Source organism: Streptopelia decaocto (genome assembly GCF_964273445.1).
Source record: "Streptopelia decaocto genome assembly, chromosome: 6".
Classification (NCBI taxonomy): Eukaryota; Metazoa; Chordata; class Aves; order Columbiformes; family Columbidae; genus Streptopelia; species Streptopelia decaocto.
The window spans coordinates 50,373,307-50,392,999 of NC_138660.1; the positions used below are offsets into that span (position 1 = coordinate 50,373,307).

Below are 19,693 nucleotides of genomic sequence, written 5' to 3' on the forward strand. Positions count from 1 at the left end.
AATTCCCATTTTACAAAACAAGGGAAACTACTATTACAGGTACATGAAGAATGGCAGTTTCTTTTTTTTTTTTTCCAAACAAGCTCCTGCAGAGTGCTTTTGTAATATTATTGGTCTAAAAGATACTGATTGAAGCCAGTGACAGTAGCCATTAATGACCTACCAGCTTCCCATTCAAGTATGAATGTGGAAATAGTCCTTTTTTAAATATGAATTTTAAACTGCAGTCTAGAAATAAATCTGAAAGTGGTCAGTAATCAGTTGGCATAGATTTTTAATCCATCCACACTCATTGTAGTGTTTTCTTTTTCTTTTTTTCTGTCTCCCCACCCCCCAGTGATCACAAAGTATTCATTCTCATCACAAAACTTCCCACACTTTTTTTGTTAACTAAATTCGGGAAAAAGGGAACATGAACTTGGAACTAAGTCAAATGTGCAAATTCCAGTTAAAATGCATACTTGCCTTGGAGGGGAGGGTTGTTATATTTTAGTTTGTAAGGCTTCTAGGAGATAGGAGAGATCTAAAGTAAGAAGATAAGTACATCTCAACAGATTGTAATGGTAAACAAAACCACTAAATTTCGTGTGGTCCCTTTTTAAAATTAATATCCAGGAATATTCATGAAAATGATATTTTTTCAGATACTCCAGTTCTTCATGTCCACTAGTTGGTATTCTGAAGATGAAAGCAAAAAAATTCAAATGCTATAATATCTGTTCTTGGTATGATCGCTCCTTCTATTACAACTAGTGGAAATAGATACTAAATTGAACAAACGTGTATCACTCAGAAAGTGCATACAAGTTCCATGCAGCTGAGGATAAAATTCCAAAATATAAGGCCCATACAACTTAATATTCAGAAGAATTTTCTGTAGATGCACTTAATACGAGATTTATGAGCAGTCTGGAGTAGCTATTATTTTATGTATTAGAGGATAGTGATTTTGCTTTTAGAATTTTATTGCGGTCTTTCTGGAAGTCAGTATGTACAAACTATCTATTTCTTTACTGTATGAATGAATATAACCAAGGCATCTACTAGCAGCAAAAACAATTGTAAAAATATGGCACAATTAGGTTTGCATCACTGTTTGTTGTTGAAGAGTAAATTGGAATTGAAATAGCCAGATGAGTCTCATTCAGTTAATTGCTGAATGCTGTTGTATAGTATAATATTACAGAGAGGATTTTAAATATCTAATGTTATTGCTTTTTTCAGGGATCATTATTTGAGTGTTGTAACATGGGTGACAGATGAAAGGATCTGTCTGCAGTGGCTGAGAAGAATTCAGAATTTTTCAGTCCTCACAATCTGTGACTTTGAAAATGCTACTCAAAATTGGTTGTGTCCACAGGTAAGAAAAATGAGGCGGGAGAGCTGCAATGCTTCATAAATGAGACTAGGAAGCAGTAGAGTATCTCTGCATGTTTATCTTTGTAGAAACATAGCCTGATGTAAAATAAACATAATTGTTGTGGGATTGTTTGTTTTTTCTTTCTTAGGAAAAACAACATACCGAAGAAAGTACAACTGGCTGGATTGGCAGAGTGAGTGTTCAATTTCTAAACTGCCACATGCTAAGTAACACTGATAATTAAGACAATTTCACATGAGCCTCTTGCCAGTCACACTGCCTCTTTTGTGCAGGTCTGACCCATTCATTTTTCACATTACACATGTACAGAAACAAGTGGTCTCCAGTGCAGCTGCTGTGCCACCCTGCTGGTGGTTTTGAGCTGTTGTGGGTATGGGTTTCTGGACTCCAGGACAGGCTGACAGTGCAGCGTGGGCTGGGGCTGTAACTGCATCTGCTGTGACCCGTGCATTGTGTTCAGCTTGCAAAAACCAGAGTGCTCCTTCCAGCCCCCTTTTTAATTTTGACCTACTGCTTTGGTAGCAATAGGTGGGGAACCGTGGGATTCAGAATTGCCTCTGTTCTAGGGGAGTTGTCAGCTATTCCTACCACCTCCAGAATTATCTAGGGGATAAAATCTATTACAAAATGTGTCCCGTGACCTTTGAATTGTATGGGAGGAAAACCATAGAGGACAAAAGTCATTTTTAGTATATCAGGTTCTCCTTGGAGTTTTAAAAATGTTTTTATTTTTCCCCCACCCAAAATGTCCATTGGAGACAACTAGGAACAAGATCCATATAACTGACCAGATTAACATTTTCATAGACTTCTGCCAAACCAACCATTACTGTCTGGATGATGCTTTCCAAGCTGCCTCTCAGTCCTTTTGTATATGGTAGAGAGTAGGCACCTAATGAACTACACAGAAGATCTGGGGGAAGTGAAGCAGAGATGCAAAGTTCAGACTTGGAGGGAGAAATGAGTTTCAGAGTTTTTGATGAGAACACAGAGTACACTTTCCACTCCCGCATTTTCCACACACTGGTTATGCTTTAGTCACTAATTCACTTCTGAAGTAAAAAATGAAAGTTTAAAGAAATGCAAAGAGGGAGGCAACAGCAGGGATGAAATCATCCGCAGTATGAAGATGAGAGATCAACCCACCTGCTGTCAAATTTGATATGGAAAGGAAGGCCTTAACGCTGACACATTTTGCTTCTCTGCAGCAAAGGCTTCACAATTAGACAATGTGATGATCAAACTGCAGACTTTGTAAACAGTTGTGCAAAATGAGAGGGCAAAATGTGAGTCTGTGCCATTAAACTAGGTTGTTGGTTTTTTGTTTCTTTTAAAGAGACAACCCACATCTTAGGAGCTGTTGGAAGAAAAAGAGAATCTCACTGTTTAATCCTTGGATTTGAGAAGGGAGTGGAAAGTAGGGAGGATTGAAGAGGGGATAGGAAAGATATATTTATTCCTTTCATTCTTATCTACTTAGGGATGATAAAATGGCACTTGACTGATAAGGGATATTTTTTATATATGATATATATGTATACACACACATCTATGTATATACAGTTCATGTAAGTGCATTTACAAACTTATGTAAATTACATATGTGTGTAAAATATAGGCATATACTTCTCTTTTTGTATATAGCAATAGTGGTGTTGGGTTGTTTTGGTTTTGTTTTTCAAGAACAGAGATGAAATTATACTTAATCTAAGAATGCTCAGAACAGCCTGTGTTACTGCGTAAGGCTTCCAGGTCATGAGCTGAGTTAGAGCTTGCCAGTTGAGTTCAAGGAAAGTCACACTTTGAAAAAGCAAGACTGCGATAAGGAGGAAGCTAAGAAAGTATTTGCCAGGTTATTTTTTTCAAAAATATTGGTAGGGAAGAAGGAAAGAATATCTGGAGCACATGGGTTAGGGAGATTCAAGTTCTGTCATTGCTTACTGAGTGACCAGAGGTGAGTCAGTACATCTTTCTGTTTCACTTTCCATTTCAAAAATGGGTATAATATTTCAGAGGTAATTGTGTTGTGTCAATTGTTTAATGGAGATTTAGATGTTTTTGGTAGGTGTCACAGAAATAACTTTTATTTCATTTTGCTCCGTTTCATTCCTCTGTTTTTTTTTCTGTACCACATGGAGCACATCAAAAGGAATCCATTCATTTCCATAACTTTCAACTGATAAATGGATAGTTCTTTCATGAAAATATCATCCCGGTTTGGGTTCTCTGGCATTCTATAATCACCTACTTAGCAGCAAAATTTCCTCTTGGAAAGCAGCTTATTTTCTGTGAATAAAGGCAGACATTTTTCACTGTCAAGCTAAAAAGATAAGAGTTGAAAGAATTTGTTTACAAATACATGTTTTAAATGGGAAAACAAGGAAAACATGTATTAGCAATGTTTACACTGGTTACAGTGTAATGCAGTGGTTACAGCTGCATGTTGGTATTGGACAGAATAAAGCAGTGACTTTAAAAGCAGATGCACATATTTTTTTCTTAAAATGGCAGGAAACTAGGAAGACCTACAGGACTTCAAATTCAGGGAGGGTGGGTGGGTGGGGGTGACATCAGTAATTTCCAGAGAGAATACACAGAAAGCTCTGCTGCTTAAAGGGCAAGAAAAAATATTTTAAGTGTGTTTATTTGTAGGGTAGTGGCTACAGGTTCTACCTATTAAGTCAGTAGGCAAAACTTTACGGTATGTTCGTGATGGATTGTTTTAAATTTAGGTTTTGATATGTCTAAACAGAAGTTTCAATACATATCATTTTAGGTTTGGAGTTTTGTTATTTGCTTTAATAGACATTTCTCTCTTGTGTTCAAGTTTCAGCCATCTGACCCTCACTTTGCACCTGACAACGCTGCCTACTACAGAGTCATCAGCAATACGTTTGGTTACAAGCACATCCATTACATAAATAGCTCACAGGTAGGTAATGAGGTGTAGGACAGTCCCTGCTGACCTGCGTTTCTCCTGGTGGTTGAGGAATTTCATGTTCTACTTTTTTGCCTTCCCTTTTTCCTCTGCCTCCAGGCTCCAGTACCTATTACTGAAGGAGAATGGGAAGTAATCAGCATAGAAGCTGTCACCAATAGCTCTTTGTAAGTATTGTAATTAAGATATTGATTCCTATCGGGAGGGCTTGTAACAGTTGCTTTAAGCAAGCAGGGAAGAAGAGGAAGGTGGTGTCATTTAATTCATTCAAAATCTGATCTAAGCATGTAAGAGAATCCTTTTAATATTGTAAGGTACTGTAAACATTTTACCAAAACCAGTATGTTTTGCTTTTATAGATACTACATTAGTAATGAAAACGGTGGCATGCCAGGAGGAAGAAATCTTTATAAGTAAGATTTTATTTTTTCTGCCATATGATGATGAAGAAGATCATGAAGAAGAAATAATGAAGAAGAAATTTATAAAATAATGAAGAAGAAATTTAAAAAAAAAGCATTGCAAGATAAAAATATTAGGATGTTTATAGTCTAATGTGGGATTCTATGTAAGATATTTAATTAAAATCTATGTAGGAGTATAAACTGTAAAAAAAGCTAAAATAATTTTCTGTAAATTTAGTTAATAAAGGGAAATTGTGACAAAAAACAACCAATCTTGTAGCAGCAAACCCCTAAAGAAAACATCTGTGGGTTTTTTTGCTATGATTGTAATTCCAGTATTAATTGAACTCAAAAGTTTAAAGTCTGCTTTCTCTACTTTTTAAATCAATATGGACTTTACTCCTGAATTTTATCATGTATCATTTGGTCATCTTATTAAAAAGCATACATTTGTTTAGCATAGTGTAAAAAAAAAAAAAAAAAAAAGTCTTTCATCTCTGAAACGAAGCTCATCTACGTTGCAGAGTGCTCTTGGAAAGCAGTCCAAAATCTACTAAATGTGTTAGCTGTGATCTGAATCAAGAAAGATGCCAGTATTATTCTGTGTCCTTCAGCAAAGACTCACAGTATTATCAGCTACATTGTCGTGGTGAGTATATCTGGAATTAACTGACATAAACATGACTCACTGATTAGTTGGGTGGGGAAGTTCATTTCATCAAGATCTTGATATGCACTGCATAACAATGTGCGGTGATATAGTTTGATAAATGCATTGGCAGTGGAAAAAACACGTTCCCTCCTAGGCTTAAAAGCACCCTGACAAAAATTACAGGATGAAATTTGATGGTTCTGTTGGTGGACCCAAAAGAGGTGCAAAACATTCCTGTCTGCTGTGCATCTCCCCAAGAGCTGCACGGGGAGCTCTGTCTATAGAAGAATTGTAATTTGGAGGCTCAGGGAGCAAGACAAGTAGTCAGCTGAGTCAAGAGAAGTGCTCTATGTGTGGAAATAAGATTAAGGTAGGTAGTGCTGTTAAAAAAATAAAAAAAATATATATCCAATTAACATCAGTTATGCAGTGGGACTGTAGTCTGTCTCTGACCTATAAGTGCTTGTGCTAGATAGTACAAGGCATAAATTAATCAGAGAATGGAAAAGATAAAATCTTCTCTAAGATTTCCCTTAAATTGAAATGTATGTTGTTTTTTAAGATGCCAAGATCTTACTTGATCTATGGGCTAGAAGGACATACAGACAGCAGAGAGGGAATTGTTCTGTTAGGTCATAAAAATGGTTGGTTGAAGAAGGCTGCTGTGGTCTGTGTGACAAGGCTTACCGATTTCCAAACCATGGTCCACAGTCAACACGTAGAATTTGCTGAAGAGTAGAAGTTTAATTCTTCAGTACCTCTCAATCATGTGGTTTGCCTGCAAGGCAGTCTGAATATTTTACGGGATCCTGTGACTTGAGTTTGGGCCCTACCAACTTAAAATCTGGCTTGTGCAAGCTAGACGGAAAGGAGTTTTGAGCTTCTATGAGTCACTCACTTCCAATTACTTTGAGGGTTGTATTTTGAGACAGCGTGCAAAAATGAAGGTTTCATGCTCTGTTAACAGGTCCTGGCCTGCCTGTATCTACTCTGCACAGAAGCAGTGATGATCAAGGTACAGGATTGTCTTAAAATTTAATTTGTGTTGAGCCATAAAATTGCACTGCAAATTTCTTTAAATTTTGTTCTCATTGCTGAGTATAATAATGAAAATGTCAGTTATAAAGGGAAAGTTATAAAAGTTCAGATAATTGCTTTTGTAATTAGTAGTTAACCAGAAGAATAAATTATATAGCTTGGCATACGTTTATTCATAGTTTATTTAACATTATTTTACATTGTGCTAAAAAAAAACCCAGTTAGTAATGTCTGACTTATTTTCTGGATAATTGTACAGTTTTTCTGAAATTGTATTTAGATTAAAAATGTGGAAACTCAGATTGAATTGTTCATCATTAAAGAGTAATGCATTTGAAAATAATGTATGTAATCTTTGACTCTAACTCTGTTATTTAGTCCTCAGATACTTAGAAAATAACACTAAACTGGAAAATTCATTGAAAGATATTCAGATGCCTTCAAAAAAATTTGGCTCCATTACTATTGGTAAATATGGTAAGTTCAAAAACATGTTTTACCTTTCTCTCCCCTTTTTACCAAGTGCTTCAAGGTCTTGTGCTGAAAAACATGACAGAAAAGTTGGGTGTAGTTTGGTTTATTGCAGTTATTCAGCACTTAGAAGCAAGACAAGATTTTTTTTTTTTTTACATTGACAAACATTCTGTTTATACCTGAAATCTCAAAATATTCTTATCTAAAATACGCTTTTTCCAAAGTGTGGTATCTTGATGTTTTCATGATGAAGTGGCTTAGCTCTGTTTTTCCTTGATAATTACCTGAAAAACAGAAGTCCCTAACACGATGTTAAATAAATAAATAAGATAAATTGGGGGTGGGGCACAAAGCTTATAAGCATTGTTGAATTTAAATTAAATTATAAATTCAAGTAGGTTTTAATTTACAGATACAAGTACTTTTTGTTGGTGTTAGTAGATTGGGACAGTGGAATGGTTGTTCAGTAATTATCAAAATATGGACACAATCTAAATGGAAAAGCTTGTGAAATCATTGAAGCTACATTTTGACAAGATCACCTTTGACTTTGTGTAAGGGAGTGTTTTGATGGAATAGTCACATTCTTAAAAGTACGTTCATGCTCCAAGACTACCTAAACCTCTTGGCTAGTGGTGCTGCTCTGAATTTGCACATTTGGGTACAGAGGCCTTCTTGGCATGGAACATCAGATAGACTGGCCGTGGTCAGCCTGGTACTCATCTAAACTGTTCTTGCTCCAGCCTTTGCTACTAGCTTTTCTCTTCATGACAAACTTCCTCTTCATAAAATGAATGAATATTCTTAACTGAATTTTATTTTACAAACTGTATTGAGTTCTGTCAGTCATTGTTAACTGATCTTTTTGATGCCTCCCTCCTTCCACTGTTACCTTATTTATATAATAACTCTCTTTATCTTTGTGTTTTCTGTCTTATTTCTGTCACATTTTTACCAGGGCTAAAGATGAAATCTTCCAGAAAAGAGGAGGTTTAAAGATGTTCTTTATGCTATCAGTTGTATATTCATCTTTTTATTCCTCTTTGTTCTTACACCTTCATCTCTTCGGGGTAAAAGCTTTTGGGTAAGGGGAATCTATTTTTAATGTCACAGATACGAGAAATAAATCCATTTATGTAGCCCTGCTTCAAGTTCCAAGTCGGGTCACAATTCTATGTACGTTATCAAAGAAGAAATCTGCTCGTGTGACCACAGAGTGCACAGATAATGCAAAAAAAATTAAAATTATAATTTTCATGTGTTCAATTTAGATTGTTAATTTTCTCAGTGTTTGAATGTCTTGCATGTTCATACCTGGACAAATTTCTCTAAGACTTGCACTCTGGCTGTTACTGCAGTGCAGTGCAGTCCATCAGCATTGCTTCATGCTTCCTTTGCAACATTAGGTCTTTTGAAGTTCATGAGTGAACAGTCAAGATAATTGGTTTGCAAAACTTACATGGTGTGCATTTAGAATGTTCAGCTCTCAGCCAGCTTGGGTGGAAGGAGTGATGTGGATGGAACTGTATTCAATGTTGCTTGAGAAATAATAGATATTTGCATATGTTTCTGGGGTTCTTTACAAACTGCCATGCAAAGCCTATCTGGCAGGTTCAAAATATTTAGAATTTCTTTTTAGTGTTGGGGGAGAAATTTGAGTAGAGAAACATTTTTGAGCTAGTGTTAGATTTAGCACTGTAGAGACTCATCAAGTCTTACATGTAAGCTTATAACGTAATGTCGCAAGAAAGCATGGCGAGTCCACAAATTTTTTTATTATTATTACTATTATAATTACTATAGGCATTCCAGTTCCAGACTTTCTGCTAACGTAGCTCTAGAAGATTAGAAAAAAAAAATCAAATTAGCTGGGAACTTTTACCTGTATATATTAGGACAGTTCAGGTGAAACTACTTCTTTATTTTTAGGGGGTGACTCAAATGTGCTCTTGTATTAATTGCAATTATTTCACTGGAAAACTGACCTAAGTTGAACTCTTTTCACTTTTAGACCTATGGTATCAAATGATATTGCCTCCCCATTTCGATTCATCAAAGAAGTACCCTCTGCTCCTTGATGTGTGAGTCTTCAAGTAACATGGCAATGTTGTGTTAATAATCACTTTCATCTACTTCAAATGCTCTTAATAAGATCAGGAAACACATAACTGTCACGTTTTCTAATTACTTCTTGAAGTAGTTTTAAGATGGAATAAGAAAATGAGATGTATCCCAAATAATGATAGATTCCTGTATATTAAATGATGTAATGCTTAACTGACAGTTAATTGTTAGATACGTTCTTATATAATGTAATTTGGTAGTACTGTCATACTTCTTAGTATGCCTGATGAATGTTTTAATGAGCAGTCAGTGTTCTGTACTTCTTAAGACTTATTTTGGCTTTGATTCTATTTGTATTGACTTACCTGGGCCTTTGTCAGGATCACCTCTGCTTCATGGTGATCCTGATGTTAGAAATTCCTTTGGAAGTGTCAGGATCCATAGCATATAGAAACAAAGCTTGATATAGAGAATTCCTAGTCATTTTTTCTTTGCTTTGAAAACTGGGTTATAGAGTGATAAGAGCCACTCTTCCATTTCTTGCTCTGTTGAACAGTGACTAGAGGAGTGCACTGCAAACAGAATTTTACCATTCAGGCACTCACTGAGTGTGATTTCATAGTGCTCAAGTGCTTCCAAATATTTTAAAATAAAAAGTTATAATTACGGTTCTGCTTGCTGTTCCTCAGCCTTCATAAGAAATTGTTTGGACTACAGGAACACTGAGACACTAAAAATGCAGAAAAATACCTTTTTCATTTTCCTAAATGAAGGCTATTTTTTGATTTCAGACTCTAAAATAAATCATGGGTAAATGGGATGCAATAGTTACAAGAACATCGATTTGAAAGTCAGATGACTAGATATGCCAGCACAAAAAAAAATTTGGTTTGCATTTCTGATAAGCCACTTAAAGTCAAAATATTCAAAGTTTCTTATTAGAGCAGAAAGCAATAAAACAAATAAATTCCAGTCTGCTTTCTTGATTAACAGCTAGCATTTTACAAAGCATATTGCTTTTAGTGTCCAGGCAAAGCAGCAGTTTGGAGTCAGTGAGTGATGCTGTTCTTGTTTGCTCAGTTTTACATAAAACTTTACTTTTCTTTAGTGGCTGGAAATAGGCGTCAATACTTGTATTTCAAATGCTTGAGAATACATGAAGAGTAAATGCCTGAATTCTGTGGCACTTTTCTCCCAGCTATGCAGGACCCTGTAGCCAGAAAGTAGATTACATCTTCCGGATCAACTGGGCTACATACCTTGCAAGCACCGAGCAGATCATTGTGGCCAGCTTCGATGGCAGAGGAAGCGGCTACCAAGGGGATGAGATTATGCATGCAATAAACCGAAGACTGGGAACATACGAAGTGGAAGACCAGATAGAAGCAGCCAGGTGAGCTACAGTGAAGTAGTCAGCAACTGCTCCTTTTTTGTGCTTATTTATTGTGTAGGGAAAAAAAAGGTGAAGGTTATGAATAGTCATCTTGAAATTACTGTCATAAACATAATTAAATTCTACATTAATTTTGTATGCTGAAGTGTGTCATTTATGGGCAAGTCATCATTTTATGCTTAAAAAGAGAAAAGTTAATTCTGTAATACAAATTTACCATACCTCTGGTTTTATAGAGATGATAGTGTGACATTGGTAGAAGAGCATATGACTAAGGAACTTGGAGCTGGAAGTTTTACTCCAAGCTTTTCATGAGAGTTTCTGTTGTGGCTGAGTTATTTGCATGATTTCCTCAACCATTACATCATAGTTTGTGTTCATCAGTTGGTTTATGCTTGTAGAATCTCCCTAAACCAAGCGATGTCAGTATGAATGCCTCAGAATCGCAACGAAGTGATCTTACGGAGGGTATTTTTTTTTTTATTTTAAAATGTTAAGGAGTCGAAACAAATAGCATTTTAGAGTCTGTCTTTTTTTTTAATAATCCTAACTGGATTTACAGGTCCTGTCCTTTATTGTGGCAATTTGAGTGTTGCTTCTCTTTTCTTTTTTTGGTCATGTTTTTGTTTGTTTGTTTGTTAGGGGGGTGTTTGTTTTGTTGTTGTTGGGGTGTTTTTGTTGTGTGGTAGTTGGTGTCTTTTTTTTGCTGTTTGTTTGTGTGGTTTTTTTTAATGAAGAAAAACCAGGCAAGGCAAGTGGTGAAATCGATCCAAATACAGTACAAATGTCAGTGAGTGTGGTTCAAGGGCTTTTACAGAGCATTCTTTTTTTTTGACGTATGCAGATGTTTTTCTGAATTTCTTAGAGATACATGTGCCTGAAGTATTTTATGTTTTCCTATACAGTCACTGTGATGACATGGGAAATGTTTGTACAATAGAAAGAGGCAGACTTGATGGAAAAATAGGCATGTCTGTACAATGCGATCCATTAAACATTTAATTATTCTGTTTGCTTTTAGAAAATTTTCTGAAATGAGCTTTGTTGATAAAGACAGAATAGCTATTTGGGGTTGGGTAAGTACTCAAATATTTAAGTTTGGCTGGCTTATTATTTAAATGTAACAAGTATTTTTTGTGCTATAGTGTGTGTGAGGTGCCGGGGTGCTTAATAAGGAGGCATCTCTGGGATCATGGCACAGTCCAGTAACTGAACTGAAGCACGTTTTATAAGCGCCCATATATATTGTCCCTTTGCAAGGATTCAGGAGCTTTTGAAACAGAAATAAGGATTACTAAATGGATTAAAAACAATTTTAAGGGATACTGCCAAGTTCCTGTGTACAAGATGAACCAAGATTTAAAAAAAAAAAATCCAAGTATGCATTTACTGATATATTTTTATATTAGTTGGAATGCTCTAATTTTTTTTAAAAAAGATATAAAATTACATATGAACCAGCTGTGTGGCACGGTTGTTGTGTTTTTACTAGTAGCTTGAAAATATCTCAATCTGCTATATTGTTGTGCTTGGCTATATTTTATTTCAGCATTACGTCCAACCGGAGGCCAGATTTCTGTGACTTTGATGTGCCTTTAAAACCTGTGACAGTAGAGGGGAGTGTTCCATAGCATGTACACACCCCCTCAGCTGCAAGGCTAAGTGCATATGTAGTGTTAGTGATAACTATTTGATTCACTCCAAACATTTCTCTGTCCCAGGCTCCTATATGGCTTGTCCTGGTGTCATGGGGACTATTCTTGTGTACTCTGTTTAAGCATACTCTGATTAAGTATATGCAGGATTGCATGCACGGTCTTGAATTAAGTTGCTAGCTGAAATCTGATCACTACTGGTGACAGGTACCAGTGAATAAATTGCTTAATGGCAAGATGAATATGGTGGTGCCTTCAGTAGCTTTTCTTCTGATGGTCTACATCTCTGTGTTGTATGAAGTCAAGTGTAGTAATATTAACTTTAGTGGAAGGGAGTTCTTTCTGCAGAAATAGAGAACTTAATGCATTCCCACCTTACACCTTATGAGCCTCTGGATGAATAGTTGAAGAACACTAGGCTGTGTATACTGAACCTGTGGGCAAACAGATTTTCTTTCTCTCTTGAATTTTCAGACTGTCAGTGTCTCATTGTCAGCCTGTCACTGCATACGTTAATTTTTTTTTGCCATAGGTTCAGCAGTAAAATGTCTTTACTGTTACCAGGTTAGGCAACATAGTAATTAAACCCATGTATTTATAAGTACCTGCATTACTTTGCAGATTTCATTGGAAGGACCCAAGTATTGAAGTTGCATCAAACATTTAAGGGCTTTGAACTAACATACAGTTCCATTTGCCTGTAATCTGGTTTTACAACAGGAATGAGATCCAAAAATTGCTCTTCTCTTTGAATGTGGGTGGGCACATTTTCCTATGTAACCCCTTCAAACTATAGTGAGGACAGCCATTTGGGCGGTCGTTGATATTGTTTAGGTATCTTGCTGCCTGGATGCTCAAGTGTGTCAGATATTTACTTGCTGTGTATCAGACTAGACTTGCAAGTGAATTTTCTGTGCATTGTAAGGAGTGTGTTACTGCACAGTCCCTCCCACAGACTAAGCAGAAGATTCTTTGCTCCCCAGTCAGTCTTGACACTTTGGAGGAGAGTTAGCAAGTGAGCTGCTGTAGGCCTGCTCGCAGGGAGCCATAAGTTTTCACATGCCCTGGTGCACTGCTCATCAGGCATGTCGTGGGCCCGAGCTCTGCTTCCACCCACTCCCCCACGCAGAGGGGCCCTGGCGGTTCGGCAGTGTCTTGCTTCCTGTCTTTCGCTGCTGCCCACGGTGCCACCAAACGCCGTCATCCTCAGCTGAGTCACAGTTCAGCGACACTCGCACCCCTTTTCCCCAGCGAGTTCTCATTCATCAGCACCACAGCTGCCACGCGCTGTTTGGTGCCTGTTTCCCCCACTGAGCAGGCTGGGTGAGATCTGACCCAAATTCAGAATTCAGTTCATTAATATGAAAAACGTTGAGCCTATAAACGTCTGATGAACCATTTAGCAGATGGGCCCCATCCTTTTCTTTCCGACTAAAATAACAGCAATGTTTTCTTCTCAGTCTTATGGGGGATATGTGACCTCCATGGTGCTTGGCTCTGGAAGCGGCGTGTTCAAGTGTGGAATAGCGGTTGCCCCCGTGTCACGTTGGCAATATTATGGTATGTGATGGCTTCCTCGTTACAAGGATTCCCATATGTCTTGCAGTGCACATGCTGCAAAGTGTTGATTCATAGTGTAGAACTTTATGCCATGTAAATGCCACTTGGTCTGTTTTTGTGAACTCACGGGTATTGCATTTCAGAATTAAACCAATTCCCTAAATCTTATTTCCCATTTTAAAAAGCCAGATTCACAATTCCAGGTAATCTCTTTAAGCTTCGCTGAAGGTTAAATTATTGTAATACTTGTATTATTACTGTAATGTGTCTGTGTTTGCTTTTCAAAGCTGCCACATGTTCTGAGACAAGTATTGTGTCAGAAATTCATTGCTATTAGATTTTGCTGCTTCAAAATGCTGCTTCACTTACAAGAATGAACTGTAAGGCTTACATGGAACTTGCATTGTAATATACTCTCTCAAAGTAACAGAATAGAATTTGAATTGCCTTAATTTCTTTTTTCCTTTTAGAGTGTAAAATTTTGATTTTATAAATCTAATTAATGTTAAGAATAGCTTGATGTGAGGAAAACCTGAACAAGTGAACAAGTCTGTACGTGCTTCAAGTTTATAGTGCGTAAGATTGTAGTTGCATGATGCTATAAATACAGTTTATAGAAGCCCTCCTCCCAGATTAAAAACATTATATAAGTACTGGTACAATGTGACCACATTTTGACATTTTTCTGGTTCGGATTTGTCCAAAAGCATTCAAAGGAAAGCTTTCCCTGACAAACTTATGCTAAATAAGCATAATTTACCATTCTGCATTTAGCACAGAAGCTGTATAATAGCAATTATGTGCTCTGGCTAATTCAACAGATCAAATCATACTGCCAGGTATTAGCAATAGTCCCTCGAGGATACAGGGATGTTTTCATAATATTTTGGACGTTAATATTACAATATGGCAGAAAATATTTTTAAATTAAGATCAGGATCCCTAAAAATTCCACTTTTATTTGATTAGATAAAGGAAAGGATTATAAAGGCATAAAGGCATGCATACTCAACATTTAAAAAAAAAAAAAAAAAAAGGCAGTGCAATAATGCTGAAGAAGAGTCAAATGGACATTAGAATATGGCAACAGAGCATTGATTTGTATGGCTTAAAATAAAGCAGTAAACCTTAAAAATAAAGTAATTTGCTGAAAAATCAGTGGAAAATCAGAGGTACTTAATTTTGACTAAATATAACAGAGCCAAGCTGAATCCTAATCTACTCTTATATTTTCATGTTATAGATTTGTTTAGCAGTAAATACTTAGATAATACAGATAAGATTTTTCTCAAATGCTAGTCATTTACTGCAAGATTTTCAGTAATTTTCTTAGGATTACTGAAAGCATAACAAAAAGGTAACATTGACACAAAGAACTTTATTAATATTCAGCATTCAGGTGGCCATGGCAACAAGAATATTAAATACTCTGAATAATGATGGTTACCTACATGCCTCATTGTGGAAAACCTGCTTTCATCTTTTTTTGTCTTTTCAATTTCCAGTATGCATTCTTATTGTTTGTATCACTGGGTGAGATTTCTGGTAGACAGACAGACAGACTGAAAATTAAATAGCATATTCTGGTTTTGTTTTTTTTCAATTACAGATTCAATATACACAGAGCGATACATGGGCCTTCCTGTAGCAACTGATAATCTGGAAAACTATAATGTAAGAAGAAAGAACTTTTATTTTTTTGAAGTGTGTTTTTTCTTTTCTACACCACTCTCTATTTCTTTATGCAGTCTAGTTCTTTCCCCATGGGAAGAAATAAGTTTGTTTCTTCTTTCCAGCCACGACTGTCGCATTGTGCTTTTAGAGGCTGTAGTCTCGTGTTTTGATTGGCATGAGGCAGTCACTCCTTGCTGTATGGTGTGGGTTTTCTGTTGTTTGTTGGGTGTGTTGGGGTTTTTTTTTTGTTTGATTTTTTTTTTTTTTTTTTTTTTTTTTTTTTACATTGAGCTCCATTTGGCTACTTTGCAGACTGTAAAACAAGCTGTAAAAACTGTTTTATTTTAATCACCAAGAAACAAATTTGTTTTAAAATTTAGTACACTCGTGGGCAAACTATGCTTCATCTCAAACAGCATTTCCACCAAAACAAATGTATTCCAGTTCTTTCTGAAATGTAATTTAACTGAATTAATATTGTGTGAACCTTCTTGCTTTAGGAATCTGCAAGCTTTTTTCAGGGAAGGCAAAATCTCCTAAATACTGTTAGGGTTTCCTAATAAGTCTGTCTGTACTGTGGTCATACCAAACAAATTGCAAAGCGACTGAGAACGAGCAGTGTCAGGACTGGAGTTCTGGCCTCATCTCCACAAACACAGTGTGTCCAAGGTTTGGTATAAAATGACTAAAGTGAGGAGATTTCCAGGTGTTCTAATGGGAGCAAAATATCTGTAGATTGTCCTCATTACAACATGTCGAATTGTTGGGCTTACTCTTATGTGTACCAGCTGGTTTTGGTTTCCTCAAGGGCTGTTTGAAGTCACAGGTATCGGGGTAGGACAGAGCAGCCCAGGCCTTCTGTAAGGTTTTGATAAATTTCAGATCTGGGAGGAAATACAGTGGCGGCTGGAGAACTGTGAGGGATCTGAGGGGTGCTTTGTGCCCTGGTTATTGGGATGTTCAGCCGTGGTGATGCCAGAACCAAACATGGGTGTCAGAAGAAAAGAGATGGGACATTCTCTATGTTTGGGTTGGTAAGCAGGCTAGAAGACATTTTTTAATGCATCAAGACACAATCAGTATTAAACTAAGTTTCATGGGGTTGAAAACAGAGTGAGGGTTTTTGCATTGATTTAGAAGTATGGTAAAACATACATACATATATGTACTGAAACATCTGTTTTGACGTATCACTACAGTAATCTAGTTTTGTCAACTGCTGTATCAGATGTTCTGGTCAAAATTGAGGACAATGAGAGTGACTGCTGGCAGACTTGGTAGAGCGCCTGCCTGTTCTACCCAGTGAGCTGCTTGGGCCCAGCAGGGACTGACCAGCAGCCACCCGCCTGCCTCTTTCCCAATGTGTTTCTTTAAGGCAGTGGGAACAGTAGGAGGTCTGTGAGGTAGCAGTGTAAATAGAAGTTACTGTCGTCGTGCAGAACGAACGTTAACGCTCTGGGTGCACAAAGTCATTCACCAGCTTCACGGCACAGATGGCAACAGAGGACTGTTTAATCCTTTCAAGCCAGGAGTCGTATTTTCTTGGCATAGTATCCATTGCTGGCAATGGCCACGTTGAAACTGCCAGTACCAAAGAGCTAAAGGTTTCAAATGTGTTACTCGGCGGACTAATTGGGGAGAATGGTAGCTAGATGGAGGAGGGGTAATTACACAGATCAGATTGTCACACTTCACTGCTGCTTCTAGAGATTGGAAAATGCAATTTAATTCGTCATTCATAGTTAGAAGCCCCAAATAATGTATTACTCTGAAATCACTTTTCTGCATAAACCTGGAGGGGCAGGGCAGCTCGAGAATGGAGTTCGTTGCTTTTCATGTAGCATCAGTGGAAGGGTTGCGGGATTTTGTTGTTGCTGAAGACCCATACTGACTTCAGCCCAGCATGTTCCTGGCTTACAGCCCCTTTCTTTAGTGTCCCAGTCCCAATAGTCAGCCTCCTGGCCCCTCACTGCTGGTGAGAGCTGTTTTCTGAACTAAATGTTTTTTAGCAAGTAGATGCAAAGCATGTACTGAAAGCTCTCCTAACTGAAGCTGTTAAAGCACTTTTGAATGGTTAACTTTGTACTGTCAGGTTTGCATGCTACATAATATATTTTCTGTCCTACTGCATCCGCTATAATGCTGGCTTGAAAAGTGAAAGGTTGCATAAATTCTGTACTGTGTGCCCTAATTTAAAAGAAATGGCGCTGCGCACACACTTGCTTAGAGAAGATACACGCTGCCTGGTCCCTTCCTAATGCCCAGAGTATTCTTAACAACTGAATATATAGTCTCAAGAAACTATATATTTTGGCAAGTGGGGTACACCCTATCTTTTTATTACTGTGACATTAAATACTCTTTCTCAAGAGTCAAATCTGAGGGATGAATCACACTCCCCAAAGTTAGGCTGATTAGGTGTGATCAGTGCCTTTTAAGGTAGTTGTGAACTATTAAGAATTGGAGCTTTAAAAGAAAGGAGCAAGCATGGGTGGAGCTCCCAATATAAGTAATTGTGTGGCGATCCTAGGCTTGAATGACAGAGAAGTTGCCCGCAAAGAAATGTCTCTGATGTAAAAGACTTGAGACTAAATCAGAGCAGAGCTCTAGAGGTCAGATGCAGTAGCCATGTAAAGCAGACTGAAGAGACTGTTCAACTTGTTGAGAAGATTATTTTGCAGTTCACTCTGAATTTGATATGCCTTTGGCAAGTGCTTGAAACAGTCATAGATTTGGCAATCTTTTTCTAGCAGATTTGAAATGTTCAGTCCTTAAGAACTGCTGCATCATTAGGTTATGCAAAACAGGGTACAATTTTGTAAATATGCCATCTTGTACTGATTTGACATTTGTTCTATTATCTGAGAATATGCTAAAGGGAGAGAGACCTTCAGTTTCAGCCAAACTTTAAATTGTTTGTGGAGTGCTGATAAAATGTTGACTGCTGTGTGATCTTTAGAAAAGCCAGTTACACTCAGCAGGGTCTAATTCTCAGTCCTTGCACACGTTGCCTATTCAGAACCTTTGTCCTGGTGGTATAACTATGAAACAGAAGGGGGAAATTAAGTTGTATTTATTTGGTGTCCACTTGAGGTTTGTTGAGCTAACATAGCTGTTGCTTTGTGCTTTCACTGTGCCTAACTTGAGATTGCTCCTTATCTTGCAACCTTCTTTTTTTTTGGCAGAAGTACAGTGTCCCTAAAGCCTGTTTTAGGGAAGAGTCTTTTCATCTTGAGTATGGGTACAGCAAGTGAGACGTCACTTGCAAGTATAAAAAAAAATAAATTGAGAAAGTATCTCGTTTGTGTGTTCCTTCTTTCTGAAGTATTTTACAAATAGCACTACTTTGTTTAATGCTTGGAAGGACAGAATAGTGACACCGTTTGTCTAAAACTGCTTTTGGAAAGTCAAGTTCTCAGAAGTGTAGCTCAGGTCAGGCTTCAACTCAAACAAAGTTTGCTGTCCCTTAAACCAACACTGATTTGCTGGAAGAAAGCTTATGGTGCCCACCTGTCAAGTTTCCCTCTGTACATGTAGCAAATGGTGCACTCAAAGGATATTGCTTGGTTCCTTTTTTCTTTTTTCCTCCCTCTCCTATTGGCTGCTATACCAGTGCTCCTCACTGAATCAAAGTCCTCTCTCCACATTTTGGCACTCGTAACTATCTGTTCTCACTCCATGACAAACTTGTTTCAATAGATAGAGTTGATTTTTCCGGTGTGCGTGGGGTTTTGTATATTAGATGGGTTTTCTGGTGCTCTGCAGCTTTTCACTATGAAAGGGAGGGTAATTGCAATGTTATGGATTAGAGGTTGTGTTTTTCTCTCTGCTGAACTCGTTTTGTAAATTTGGTTCAATAACTACAAATAACTCATGTCACTTATGAGAGGCTTGTGGTACACTATTCTGCCATGACAAAAGGAATTTAATATTTATTCTTGCTTTAAAGATTCATGAGTGTACAAGAGACATAAGGAAATTAGAACATTTGTGTCTTGGTAATACCATGTATTGGACTTTTTGGGGGTACTAAATGGAAATCACTGTGCAAGGATCCAGCTTTAATACAAGATGGGGAAGAAAAACACCACATTATTTTGTTTCTAATTTTACTGTTTTTTTTCCTTGCCATAGTAGCTTTAAGGTTGCTGTAATACAGAAAAAACTTCTGCAGGGATTCAGCAGAGAACCCCTGTAATGTTGCTAAAGAAGGAAATTTAATCCAATGTATTTTTGCCCCATTATACTCGCTGTCTTATCAAGCCTAAAACATCTTGTTTCTTGTCCCTTCTTCCCACTCTCCTGACAGAGCACTGTCCTGTTCCAGTTCCTTGCCCCCATTGAAGGGCTTATGTGCAATCTTTACTTGCCTCATTCTTTAGTACCTAGTCACAGTAGCAAGTCAGGTGGTTCGTATGTTCTAGGGAATATTTTGTTACTGTTTTTTAAGTTTCTTGATT

At 37.3% G+C, this 19,693-nt stretch overlaps 1 protein-coding gene across 2 annotated transcripts in view; it reads left to right on the plus strand.

Moving 5' to 3' along the window:
* Positions 1–19,693, plus strand: part of DPP4 (dipeptidyl peptidase 4) — a 41,040-nt gene that overhangs the window by 17,421 nt on the left and 3,926 nt on the right. Inside the window, exons 11-23 of one of the 2 annotated variants that reach the window (XM_082056379.1) lie at positions 1,225–1,360; positions 1,509–1,553; positions 4,209–4,313; positions 4,419–4,486; positions 4,679–4,732; positions 5,248–5,372; positions 6,343–6,390; positions 6,792–6,890; positions 8,899–8,968; positions 10,150–10,344; positions 11,366–11,420; positions 13,460–13,559; positions 15,169–15,233. In XM_082056379.1, coding sequence (XP_081912505.1) covers positions 1,225–1,360; positions 1,509–1,553; positions 4,209–4,313; positions 4,419–4,486; positions 4,679–4,732; positions 5,248–5,372; positions 6,343–6,390; positions 6,792–6,890; positions 8,899–8,968; positions 10,150–10,344; positions 11,366–11,420; positions 13,460–13,559; positions 15,169–15,233 — 1,165 coding nt within the window. The remainder of the gene's footprint in view (positions 1–1,224; positions 1,361–1,508; positions 1,554–4,208; positions 4,314–4,418; positions 4,487–4,678; positions 4,733–5,247; positions 5,373–6,342; positions 6,391–6,791; positions 6,891–8,898; positions 8,969–10,149; positions 10,345–11,365; positions 11,421–13,459; positions 13,560–15,168; positions 15,234–19,693) is intronic. The other variant, XM_082056380.1, reaches the window with a different exon arrangement.